The sequence below is a fragment of the Saccostrea cucullata genome, unplaced genomic scaffold (genome assembly GCF_032062105.1).
Source record: "Saccostrea cucullata isolate Sc308-1 unplaced genomic scaffold, CSIRO_AGI_Scuc_v1 ctg637, whole genome shotgun sequence".
In the NCBI taxonomy this organism is placed as follows: domain Eukaryota; kingdom Metazoa; phylum Mollusca; class Bivalvia; order Ostreida; family Ostreidae; genus Saccostrea; species Saccostrea cuccullata.
In genome coordinates, this window is record NW_026929309.1 from 350,309 (window position 1) to 364,151 (window position 13,843).

Sequence of the window (13,843 nt, forward strand, 5' to 3'; positions counted from 1 at the left end):
CTACTTTCACTTTAAAAATGAATCGGGCTCGGAATATTAAATTTATTCACTGCGAACCTGATTGTATCCTAGGAAAACATCATGGCCGCTATGGATGGACAACAAGCTATGCGAGAAAACGAATTTTCTCCCGTAGTTGAGGGAAATTTAGTTCATACAGGCGGAGAAACACATATTCTGAACTATGACACAAATGTTCTGTCTCTAGATAATGTGCGAGTTCCAACAGAGATGACGGACGGCGCTGAAAACGAAGTGTGCGAGTCCGATGGAGAAGAGGAGGAGGATATCGAGGTAACAAGTGCCCCCAAAACGTATTTTTTGAATTTGAACTCTCTCTAATTAAGTGAAAGTGACACCCAAGAACGATGCACGTGAGTTAAATAATTTTTCTAATGTGCTGATAGTGCGGCCATCAGTGCGAGCACATAACAATAAATAAAGATAATAATAATAAGATATTTAGATTAATTTCTATCATAACAAGAAGGGGGAAAATGTATTGCTGGACCGGGAATCAAACCCGGGACCCCTGTATCACTAGTCAGGTCTCTACCAATTGAGCTATCCACGGCACTAACCATTACATTCCTCCCTCCTTAAATGGTCTTTGCCCTCAAAGACACAATCCAAGTTCTTATTAACCCTTGGCAGGACTTTCACCTGCAATTTCCAGGAGAAAATGTATGGCTGGACCGGGAATGGAACCCGGGACCCCTGTATCTCCAGTCAGGTACTCTACCAACTGAGCTATCCAGGCTGATATCCATCTCCTAAACCATTACACTATATTGGTTGAGGATTATTTTAAATGTTACTATTCTTTTTAATTACAGCTTTCTCCTGGTGGAATACTGGATGAAGAAACTATTGGGAGGAACTTATCAAACCTGGGACGATCCGCTGATGGGACTCAACAAGTGTTTCTCCATGTTACCATTGCTGTAAGTTGTTTATAAGACAAAAAAATGTCTTCAAGTGCATATCACATCAGTCACTGGTGATACAGTTCTATCCTTTGTTGCAGCAAAATATATAATTTTCTTTAAAGAAAAACTAAGTAATATTATAATCTTATTTGCTTCAATATATTTTTGAATAGGTAACTATATTGAAATTTTGATTTTTTACCTTTCAGGGTTTCAACTTGAAAGACATATCAACTCTGTCAAATTTTGTCCATCTCCAGAAAGTGGAATTACCCTACAATGAACTTACAGGTATAGGTTTTGTTATTGTTACTCTTTCTGTAGGAAAATCTAAATGTGGCAGATTTATTTTTTATATAGTCTTTCTCATCTTAAATGGGTTTATACAAACACCAGTGTATGATTTTCATCACAATTCCTTACAAGTGAATTCATTTTATTTTCCATGTGTTCTCTTTATTTCATATTTGTTCAGATGATTAAGACTTGTCTTTCCTTTATTTCCTCTCTGATAATGTATATCTATTTACAGATTTATCTCCCCTTAGCTCCTTTTAACTGTTATAATGTATATTTGTTATTTTACAGATTTATCTCCCCTTAGTTCCCTGCAGTACATGCTGGTTTTAGACGTCTCTCACAATAAACTGACAAAGCTCCTAGACTTCACGCCTCCAAAGAATCTGAAGGAGGCCAACTTTAGTTACAATGAAATCCAGGAAATGGCTGATCTCTCTGCCTACCATTACTTAACCACTCTTAATCTTGATCGTATCCTTAATTTACATGCATAGTTATGATTATCAGTATAGTTAGGTCTCTTTATGTAAACAAATGGGGTGAGACACAATGTACACATATGAGATAGTCAGTGTTTTCCCTTTATTTCAAACTAAAGGGTTAGAGATCAGTTGTAACAGGCAAGGGGCTGAGGTTTATGAACAGAATCTCTGTGGACTTAACAACAAATTTTTATTTCAAAGGGGCATTTTCGTCAATTGAAGTGGTCAATTTGGCCGGTAGCCAGTTCTTAGGGAAAACACTGGAAAGTACTACAAGATTTTCTTCATTCAATGCATTATGAATATCAGAAAGAATAGTTCTCTCTCTCACAAGAATTAGGATAAGATGCACAGAGACAGCTAGTTGAAGATTACCTTGTTTCAGGCATAAAATATGTTTATTTTACACAACTTCATTTTCAACTTATATATTTTGTTTAAAGAATGAGAAATTAATAATCTGTTTTTATCCTTGACCATAAAACTAGATAACAAAATCTCACAGATTAAAGGATTAGAAAATTGTAAACGTCTACAAGATCTGAGTTTAGCCCACAACAAAATAGAGAGGATACATGGTCTAGAAAATCTACCACTACAGAGCCTTAATTTGGTGTGTATTGTTATAATTATTGGTAAAAAATATATAATAAACTCTTAATAGCCTGATTTTTAATTACCAGTATCAATTTTGCCATTATTTTCAGTGCCACAACCATATCAAGACGATAGAAAACCTGGAAACTCTGCGTCTGTTGAGAGTAAGTGAAAATACACAAAAATAAAAATTTACATATCATGGCTTTTAAGAAGTCAGCACATACATGTATTTCTTCAACCCATGATTCATTTCAAAAAGGAATTATAATCAAGTATTAAAATCAGAATTTTATTGATTTATGAGTGAGACTTTCTGAAATTGTTTTTTTTTCCATTGCAGAGTGTTAATTTATCAGGTAACAACATCCGAAGTTTGGCAGGGCTAGAGGACCACCCCCTTTTGGAGAATGTGGATGTAGAGGATAATGAAGTAGGTCATAATTAGTCTAATTGAATGTCTCAAGATTTTAAAAATTACTAAATATCTATTTGCCAGGCTTTTTAAAGCAACTGTAAAAGCAATTTTAAGTTTAAATATTTTGGGATGACTGGATAATGATTAATAGCACGGCCAAGCAACCAAATTAATATAAATGCAAATTGTGTTTTTGTGTGATAATGTCTGCAAGGAATATCGAAGTAAAAGTATACATGTACACTATAATGTTTTATTCTTCCTAGGTAATTGACATCTCAGAGATGAAGTACATTAAGGAGTCCCAGATGCTACGTCAGCTGAATCTGCTCCGGAATCCGATACAGGAACTGCCGGATTACCGCTTGTCCATTCTCTTCCGGATGCAGAGTCTCACTGAGCTGGATAGGCACAGGGTGGAGGTCGAAGAAAAGGTCAAGGACGTTTGTCTGATTAGTTGTCAGCCAATGAAAATGTCACATTAAACAAATACATGTACATTTAAATAAATGAGCTTAAGGGGAGATAACTTTTAAATGAATGAATACAACGTCAAATTTTAGTGTTATATTTGAAAATTGCAGAAGAGCATAATTAAAAAAACTAAAATTAGTTTAAAATTTTGGTTATCTCCATTCATTCCTACAAAGTTTCTGTTCAGAATTAACCTTACTATATTATTTAATGAACAGTATAAGGCATTGAAGACAAAATACTGATGTCAAGGAGAGAAAAGTTTCACATTGTAAATTCCTGTCTGTATTACAGGTAGCAGCCGTGAACATGTTTAACCCCCCAGCTGAAATTGTAGCGGCACGGGACCACATCATGCATGTCGTGTATTCCTTCCTTCAGCCAAGTCGAATTCTGGACAAGTAAGCCTATAATTCAAACTTTAGATAGCTTTTCTATGACATGTTCCTTATGAGTTATTTCCCTTGATGGCTATCCTCTTGGAAGTCAACCTAGGGATTTTTTTCCCTTTTTCCCATATCAAAATATTATTTTAAACATGTAGCAGAAATATTGGGGGGGGGTGTCTTTCATTATTATTAAAATGAAAATTCTGACTTAAAGGAGGCTTTTGCAAATACATGTATACATTTTCTATTAGAGCAATGTTTCCTCCACACAGTGTACAGTATGACAAGTTAAAATGCAATTGATGAAGAAGGAATATGGGCATGTTGACCTCCCATATAACAAGCACAAAGAAAAAACTTGCTCAAATTGTGTTTTTTCAAAACTATCTATTGACCACTGTGGCAAAATAAGCTAGGCTCTTTTGTGTCATTTAAGGTTTTAATATTCTTCTTGAGAATATTGGGTTTGTAAATTTTAAATATGGAAAATTAATGCTCATTTGTATCATTTACTTAAAATTTTTCTTTTTGGGCACATGCATCACAACTACTCGTACAATAATTTCTAACTGTGAGAACTATAATAATTTTTGTTTATTTTCAGCACCCTGCCCAGTATGGAGACCCCCTACCCTATGTTGGTCCTGGTTGGTCCCCAGGGGTCAGGGAAAAAAGACCTCGCTCTAAAACTGGTGGAGGAATTCTCTGATTACTTTGGTTACTGGTAAGTTAAAAATATCTGAATCTTAAATTTGTTGCAATGGAATAAAAATGTTCCTACTATATTATTCACTTTTATTTCATGTATATGCTCACTGCAGCTGTTGCACACTGGTACATGTAACAAATTTGATCAAAAATTGGCCAAAGCTGCAGACCAGAGAAATCGTTAGTTAATATGGAGGAAGAGAGGTTTAATCATAACCATTTATTTTATGTCCTCAAAATGGTTTTTCTTGAGAATTTTGATGTTGATTTTATTTTCAGTGTAACACATACTACACGTAAACCAAATAAAGATGAAACACCAGGAAAGGACTACCATTTTGTAGATCTAGAGAAATTTGAATTTGACATCAGATGGGTGAGTTGAAACATAAAATTTGTAAAGTTTGATTTTAACACATTTTATATCATCTACCAGGTACAATTTAATTGTGATGGTAATAATCTTTTAAATTTTATGTTTTTATCCTTTCCTACCAGTAACAGACAGAATAATTAAAATTCTTAATTAAATTCCTTATAAAGTTAAGTTGCTTTTGATTAATAATAGGTATTTTGCTCTTTAATTACAGGGCCAGTTTATCCAGACCAGTCAGTACCACGGTCAGTGGTACGGACTTCAGATGCAGTCCATTGAGGACATAGCTAGGGAGGGACTGGCCTGTGTCGTCCACATGGAACTAGAGGTGTGTGTCAATCATAAGAATCAAAATATCACTGGTTCATGGGGATGTAATTTCATTGTTAGATGTAGAATAATCCACTTAAATTTACACTTTTATAATGTCTTTGTTTATGGGGATGTGAATGCAAAGGCACAGAAATCCACAATATCCACGGAGATTGCTTACCCCACAAAACATTAATTCTATAGTAATCTATCCCTCAAAAAAAAAATTTTTTTTGAGGGTTCCCCTTTATGGGGTCTTTGTTGAAGTAAGAATACATAATCACACAAAGTTCTTTAATTTAGGGAGTGCTAACTCTGAAGAACACCTACTTTGAGCCCCGGTATGTCCTGATCATGCCCCTTAGCTCAGAGTGTCACGAGAAGAGACTCCGAGAACGTGCTCTGTACTCCGAGGCTCAGATCGAGGACAATCTCACTCGGGCCGAGATGTATCAGGAATACAACAGGGACCATCCGGGCTTCTTTGACATGATGATCAACAGTGGTGAGTAAGACAAGATATATAGGTCACTATCAAAACAGAACAAAGAATGAACTTTGCCACTCAGTTTAATGAAATGTCAGAGTGTGTCATTCAGTGCAGTCAGCTTTTTAGACCTCTCAGTGAACGTTCATTTGACTAAATCGTAAGCTGGTACATGTAGTTTTATCCTGTGAAAATTGTAGTCTCTACATACATGCTCAATTCTGACAATATGAAATGTATTTGACCACAATTTACAAAAGCAAAGTTTGAAAACTTATCTAGCATCTAAAAAAGGGGACATAACTGTTAAAACTATATTTTGCATACTTCTCATTTCTTTCTCAGATGATATAGAGGAAGCATACAAACACTTGAGACGACTGGTTATGGATTATCTCGGTATCAGCATTCCCTCGTTTGAGTCCGAGGTTGGGGATATAGCTGAGACCAAGGACACAGAGAACAATGCCCCCACAGGAACTCAGCTGGGGACCCGGACCTGGTCCCGACCCAGCCTCCCTGACAGCATGTCCCAGCCCTACACCCGCGGAAAGACCACTCAGTCACCTGTATTGTCAGGGAGGGGCATACTGGTAAGTAGGGGGTCAAAATGATTATTTTGTTTAATGTAACACTTTTTTATATGAGATAGGAAATGTCTTTGAAGAGAATAACAAGGTTTGAACATTTATCCTATGTTAATTTTCGTAGGAGGAGATGTCTTTGAAGAGAAGACACAGTGCAGCCAAGGCTTCAGTAGCCGGCTACATTCCTCCATTGTTTGAACAAATCACATCACAGTAAGTTGTGTTGTCCCTTGTATTTCATCAGAATTAAAACATCAAAAAATACAATCATCAATTATTAAAGAAAAATAAGACATTTGCTATAGTCAGAAATGCATTGTAAGAATTTCACTTTCCATTTCATTGGTTTTCTACTTTTTTTTCAAAATTTTTGGGCCATATGAAATTTCCATAATTCTTTGTTTGGAGAATTAAGTCATTGGCTATATACTCTTTCTACAGATACCCCAAAACAGCCCCCCAGACTGTTGATAACCAGGTGGGACTGGATGTGGTTACCATGACAGAGGACGTAAACCGGTCGCAGTCGGCACCAGTCAACAACAAACAGGCCCAATCAGACGAGGACTCCTCAGACGACGACCAATCAGATTCCAGCATCTCCATGTCGTCTGCCGGTAAAATCGCTCGCTCACCCGATGGATCGATTCACAATGGGAAAGACCCCCACCTCCCAACAGAGACCATGAATCCCATGGAACTGTCCAATCCTCGCCCTCCCTCCGTGCCCCGCCCAAGTTCTCAAGGTCGTCCGGGATCAGATCGTCATAAAGTCCTGCCACCTATCAACCAGAAAGCATCTTATGTTCCAGAGTATTAACACAAATGTACACATGTACTTAGCATTTATAATTTGTAAATAAATATGGAGTGTTGTTTCTGGGAACATTGGAAGGATGTTGGTTTTGATATGCTAACATTTTAACAAAGAACTGTGATATTTGAAAAAATTGTTGAATGATAATTATGTAAATTATGTATTTGTATTGTTTACATGATCATTTTGTATATTCATGTCCATATATATTGTACATTATATTGAAATAAATGTGTATGAATTCTGTAAACAAATTTTTTACTTCACTTAAAGCTGAGCACCATTTGTAAAAGGAATCTGTCCGCCATTTTTGTTCCCGAGTCTCGCTACTCTGCAGACCCCTATAAATAGGGCAAAACTTAGTCACTGTTCAGTGTAATCAGTCGACACCGAAGAAGACGGACGTATGCTATACAGCACTCGGTAGCAAGAATAATAATGTAATACTTAGTCTAATGCAGGATAGTAAGATACCAAATAAGTTTACAATTATAGTTGTGTAAGTCAGTGCAGTATACAAACACGTAACTGCAATATATATAAAAAAAAAGTAATGCAAGATAACCAGCACGAACACGGGTCACTATCCACGTCGATACCCATGACAATAAAGCAGTCAGATGTAACGAATGCGACCAGTATACCCTAGTATTGATGTGTCGTAGATAATGCTATTGGAAATGGCGTATGCCTATTTACAAGTCCTGTTCAGCTTTAAAAGGTATCAGATCCTTTCTTTTATTTTTATTTTTTTTATCCAGTAGCAAACACTGAATAATGAAGCTTAATAGTTCATTAATATTAAGCCAGCATATAATGGGCATTTTAAAATCTCACTCCAAACATATCTGGTTTGTTATTTCCATTCACTGGAATCTTTTATCTGTACAAAGCAGAAACTTATTTTAGATCTTTGATGTATTGTAGCAGCATGGTCATGTCATTTGTAACAATTCTGGCCTTGACCCTCCTGGTCTGGTTGGAAAAAGTTACACTGACTAGCCATCAAGGACTGTATACAGGGAAATTTTGTCCATTTTACCCCCGCCCCTTTTTTTGTCCAACTTAAAGTGGGCAAATTCAAATAAGACTGTATGATTCTTAAACAGAACTGTTATTGGGTGAATTTAAAACGGGGCAACATTGTTTGGAAGTATAAAAGCAGGCGCGGATCCAGGAATTGAAGTTAGAGGGGGCGCCAAAAGTAGGCAAGGGATCTGGGGGCCGCCTTGAGGCCCCCAGTAGGTCCAAGACAATGCCCTGGTGGGGGCTCAGGGGGCGAAGCCCCCGGAAGCTCAGGGATTCTAGAGATTTTGTAGGGTAAAAATGAGGTCTACCAAGTATACATATTTACATTTTCTAGACGAAACTGTGATTTATGTAAATTTTGACAATTTTAGGGGGGGGTGCGCGCTGGGTGCGCCCCCCCCTTAAATCTGCCACTGAAAAGGGCAAAAACATGGGGCAAAAATACTGTATACAGGGTTATTTTCACCCGATTTTCTTTCACACTTGCAAACAATTTTTCCCTGTTTTAAATATGCCCAGTCACAGTTTTGTTTAACAAATTATTCTGTATTCTTTGAATTTTGCCTCTTTTAAATTTGCCCTAGGTAAGGGCAAAAGGGGAGAAAATAAAATGGGAGCAAAAATTTCCCTATATACTGTAGTCCTTCATAAGAAATGCAAGGAAGGACAGTAAAAACTATACCGCATTGTAAGGAAAATAAACCATACGTATTTGTAATCTCTTCATTTGAAAAAAAAAAAACATCCAAAAATAATTTCTCATTCCAATAACAATGAACACCTGTAATGAATATAAAACAAGTTTATTCCACACATTGGTCCTACAAAGTTCACTTCCTCAATGCCCTCTTTCCCTGGCCCTTCTCTGGGGGGCCTTTACCCCGCTTGGCTCTCTGAGCTGCAAATTCCTCCTTAAAATCGGCATGGTAGTCCCTGAAAAAGAGCAGAAAAACCATCCTTACTACTGAACAGATGAGGTTATGCCTAGTAGTTCACACACCTGTAGATGTATGTAGCAGAAATAGTGTTAAAAGGTGTATATTTGTTCACTGCAATCAAGCACATCAATGTAATTTGTAACAAGATGTGTTTGTGAAACACTATGCGCCCGGCAGCAACAAAGTTAAAAAAATCTATTTTTAGCATATAGGTCACAGTCAAGGTCACAAGGTCATTGCCCATGGTGTCATTTGAAAGAACTTAATCCGTGGAGTATACATACCAAATATGAAGTCCCTGTCTCCAATGGTTCAAAAGTTATGGCAAAAAGTGTAAAAAGCTATTTATAGCATATAGGTCACAGTCAAGGTCACAAGATCATTGACCTTGTCGTCGTTTGAAAAGACTTTATTAGTGGAGTATGCATACCAAATATGAAGTCCCTATCTCTTATTGTTAAAAAGTTATGACAAACAGTGGAAAAAGCTATTTTTAGCATATAGGTCACAGTCAAGGTCACAAGATCATTGACCTTGTCGTCCTTTGAAAGGACTTTATTAGTGGAGTATGCATATCAAATATGAAGTCCCTATCTCCTATGGTTCAAAAGTTATGACAAACAGTGGAAAAAGCTATTTTTAGCATATAGGTCACAGTCAAGGTCACAAGGTCATTGACCTTGGTGTCATTTGAAAGGACTTAATTAGTGGAGTATGCATTCCAAATATGAAGTCCCTATCTCTTATTGTTCAAAAGTTATGGCAAAAAGTGTAAAAAGCTATTTTTAGCATATAGGTCACAGTCAAGGTCACAAGATCATTGACCTTGTCGTCCTTTGAAAGGACTTTATTAGTGGAGTATGCATATCAAATATGAAGTCCCTATCTCCTATGGTTCAAAAGTTATGACAAACAGTGGAAAAAGCTATTTTTAGCATATAGGTCAGTCAAGGTCACAAGGTCATTGACCTTGGTGTCATTTGAAAGGACTTTATTAGTGGAGTATGCATTCCAAATATGAAGTCCCTATCTCTTATTGTTCAAAAGTTATGGCAAAAAGTGTAAAAGCTATTTTTAGCATATAGGTCACAGTCAAGGTCACAAGATCATTGACCTTGTCGTTCTTTGAAAGGACTTTATTAGTGGAGTATGCATTCCAAATATGAAGTCCCTATCTCCTATGGTTCAAAAGTTATGACAAACAGTGGAAAAAGCTATTTTTAGCATATGGGTCAGTCAAGGTCACAAGGTCATTGACCTTGGTGTCATTTGAAAGGTCTTTAGTAGTGGAGTATGCATTCCAAACATGAAGTCCCTATCTCTTATTGTTCAAACGTTATGGCAAAAAGTGTAAAAAGCTATTTTTAGCATATAGGTCACAGTCAAGGTCACAAGATCATTGACCTTGTCGTCCTTTGAAAGGACTTTATTAGTGGAGTATGCATACCAAATATGAAGTCCCTATCTCCTATTGTTAAAAAGTTATGACAAACAGTGGAAAAAGCTATTTTTAGCATATAGGTCACAGTCAAGGTCACAAGGTCATTGACCTTGATGTCATTTGAAAGGACTTTATTAGAGGAGTATGCATACCAAATATGAAGTCTCTTTCTCTTACGGTTCAAAAGTTTTGGCGAAGGTTAAAGTTGACAACAGACAAACAGACAAACAGATAAACAGACAAACAGATAAACAGACAAACAGACAGGACAAAAACAATATGCGCCCCGAAAAAATTCGGGCTCATAGAAATAGTGAATTTAGGGAGAATATGAATTTTAAATCATGATTACTTTTATCAACTGTCATGGAATCAGCATTTTTTTTTAATTAAGCATTTATTGACAGTGTTAAATTAGTGGGTTTTTTTCATTAAGCTTTATTAAATCATGTGAGGCAATGCAGTTCTCATTTAATTATGTTGCACAAACTTTATTTTCAATGCTATTTCTTCCATCAGACATGAACCCAGTTTTTCATGATCAGCAGTTACACAATATTTCAATACATTTACCTGAACAATCCATGATGTCTAAGTCTGTTAAGTAACCATGTTGCCTCAGGGTGTTTTGGGTAATAGTTTATGATATTAGGGTCCTTATATTTTGGCATACTTTTGAATTCATTGATGATTCGGTTGGCATTGTATGTCCTTTCTCCAGTGTACTCCCCGAATATCCTGGCAGACAGATGGGCCATCCGCTTGGCATAGTTAGACACCTTGCCCTTCATGGCTGCAAATAAGGTTATATGTTCAAAATGAATATCTTTACAGCCTTTTGACTTTTTTTCTGAACCGTATATCCTTTTTTTTTTTTTCATGTGTTGGAAATTTTGCGAAAAACAGGTACACGTAGATTAGTACAATTTTTATTTTGCGTAAGTTAATTTTTACGATTAAAGATTTTTTTGTTTAAAATGGTAATGTTTTTATGTCACATTATAGCTGACATAATTTCTGCGTGTTTCATATTTTGCGAATCAAAAATAGTCACAAAAAATGTGAAAATTAGATCATCGCGAAAAAAAACGGATATACTGTAACTCGATATTCCATCTAAATCTACTGTAACAGAAGAAGAGAAAAATGCAGTGGACCAGACCATGTTTCGAACCTTTAAAGCAGGGAAAATAATGAATTGGACAATTCTAACTATGATGGGGAGAAGGGTAGATGCAGTGTTTTCCCTAAGTACCTGCTACCAGCAAAATTGACTGCTTCAATTGACAAAAATGCCGCTTTGAAATAAAACTTTGCTGTTAGGTACACAGAGATTTTGTTCACAAACCTTAGCCCCTAGCCTGTTACAACTGATCTCCAATAATTTACTTTGTGATGGGATGGGATATCAGGCCAAAAATAAAATTAACTTTGCTTGGCGTTGCCGGCTAACTCAAGTAAATCTATGCGGTCCGAATAAATTTTGCAGCTGATATGGATCGTAATTTTTTTTTTGTTCTATATATCCGGATTTAGGCGTCTGTATGTTTGAGTAGTACACAAAATGGGAAAGAATCATGTAAATGCTTGATTGATCGAAGTAGTTTTCATTTAAAAGCGTTTATGTGATTTTGAATATGTGTATCACAAATCCAAGCATGGTTGTCGAAAGCGGTAAACTCTGTATAACAGAAGTTGATGGCATCACTTTCTGCTGTAATGTGTGTTGTGGGAAAAATATACTGACAAATCAGTTTATACTTGTTTGAATTAAAAATTTCAAGGTACAATATCCTGTCCAATTTGCTAGATGAATCTAGCCGCCATGATTGGATTCGTGCATGTGAAAAAAACTTTATGACAACGCCTGGGCCAAGAGAAAATTCGGACTACTGGACATTTATTCCATAGAATTTTTTCCGCAGTAATTTGGACCCACATTGCATCGCTTTGTATACTAACACTACAGCCATGTTCTTGCGAGAATAACTACAAAAGCTAAAAGAAAAATAAACTTGCATTGATTTAATGAATTTATCTGTTTATTGCTGAAAAATAATCATAAACTTATTTAAATCAGCCCTGTTCAGGCTTCCTTTTGGTAAAGCAATGACGTTATGTGACATCAGAGTCTTATACGCACCGAATGTCACGTGCGGTTTGATGAGTCTGATCTAAATGAAAACTGGATAAGTATCTTCGCTCGCCCTAACGGTCGCACCGTCAACATATTAGGGTTTGAAAATAAATGACAAGTTGATATTAATGCAGTTGAATTCTGAAATTGAAAGAAAAATTTCCACTAGTACCTACCGAACCAAACGTATTAAGGCCGAGTCGGCAACGCCAAACCAACAATATTTTAATTGTGGCCTCAGGGCTGTCATACTTTTGAGTTTTGAAATAAATAATCTAACGTTTACGTTTGGAAATTTTGACAATAGATAATCTGTCTTTTAATTGACATGAAAACCAATCATCTAAATCAACACTCTCTCAGAATTGTATGAAAAATGTGGGCAATGTCATCATGTCTGTCTCAAGCGTAACCTGTGGAATTACCCTCGCCAGAGAATGCGATAGAACATAGGAACTGTCGCTTAAATAAATTATCTATAGATATTCGAATAGTTTAATGACCAAAAATGTGTCTACCTTTTGATAGGCCTTGTAGTTTTCCGACTTTTCTGTCAATCACATTGTTTTTCACTGCAATGGAGATCTCAATGTACAAATGTTTCTTCTGAGCAAATCATTAAAACTCGACCGGTGCCTCGAATTACCGAAATGCCCCTGATTTACCGAAATGCCCCTGGAAATTACCGAAATGCCCCCTAAAACTACCGAAATGCCCCTTGAATTATATTCTAATGGTCATTTTATGACAATTTATGATAAATTTTATTTAAAAAACTGTGTGTTTTAAACAAAAATTAAAAAACAAACCTTCTAATTCGCTCGAATATAGTGACTACTAAGAGCGATAACTCTTGCAGCATTATCGCAACAGGAAGCGTGTTTTTGCCGGTTGTTATATTATTACTGTATGATTTAATGATCCAGGTTCTTCTTTCTTTCTCTTTTAATTTGTTGACAAAATTATATACGGTATGTCTTGGTAAATATTTAAAAAGAAGAAGAAGAAGAAAACATGACAGAAGTACAAGTACACTTTATTATCTACACCTCATATAAGTACAGTATAATAACGTCAGGTTTAAAAATAAAAGATCTTTATTTATTTTTTATTTTAATTTGGAACAAATCATATCTTTTTAAATAGTAATCACTTAAGAATGTTCGCCGGTATCATTAAATTACAATCTACCACCCACCGCAACCCCAAGATACCGTTGCCCAGCTCTTGCCACGTGGAGGCCTTCTCAATAAGAGCCATAATTTTGAAGAAAAAAAAATTAAAGCCAAAGATGAATTATTAAACAATCAAACTAGAAAAAAATTAACACAAAGATCAAGTTTAAAATCATAATAATTTAACCCAAAGACGAAGACTTAAATATGAATTTAAAGAATCTAAGGATGGATAGTTGGGGATCAT

The 13,843-nt window shown here is 36.0% G+C and overlaps 2 protein-coding genes across 2 annotated transcripts; one reads left to right on the top strand and one right to left on the bottom strand.

Moving 5' to 3' along the window:
- Window positions 1-63: 63 nt before the first annotated feature.
- Window positions 64-7,056, top strand: LOC134280435 (leucine-rich repeat and guanylate kinase domain-containing protein-like). The gene is made up of 16 exons (XM_062762851.1): window positions 64-294; window positions 837-944; window positions 1,139-1,220; window positions 1,518-1,700; window positions 2,200-2,324; window positions 2,419-2,472; window positions 2,652-2,741; window positions 2,993-3,160; window positions 3,495-3,601; window positions 4,194-4,313; window positions 4,577-4,673; window positions 4,888-5,001; window positions 5,289-5,490; window positions 5,818-6,065; window positions 6,184-6,272; window positions 6,501-7,056. The coding sequence occupies exons 1-16, from the start codon at window positions 82-84 to the stop codon at window positions 6,877-6,879; spliced, it is 2,379 nt and encodes a 792-aa protein (XP_062618835.1). The 5' UTR covers window positions 64-81; the 3' UTR covers window positions 6,880-7,056.
- Window positions 7,057-8,692: 1,636 nt separating this feature from the next.
- Window positions 8,693-13,046, bottom strand: LOC134280436 (small ribosomal subunit protein mS33-like). Its single transcript, XM_062762852.1, has 3 exons — window positions 12,940-13,046; window positions 10,858-11,077; window positions 8,693-8,838 (listed from the first exon to the last, which is right to left on the bottom strand). The coding sequence occupies exons 2-3, from the start codon at window positions 11,073-11,075 to the stop codon at window positions 8,736-8,738; spliced, it is 321 nt and encodes a 106-aa protein (XP_062618836.1). The 5' UTR covers window positions 11,076-11,077; window positions 12,940-13,046; the 3' UTR covers window positions 8,693-8,735.
- Between the last annotated feature and the right edge of the window lie 797 nt (window positions 13,047-13,843).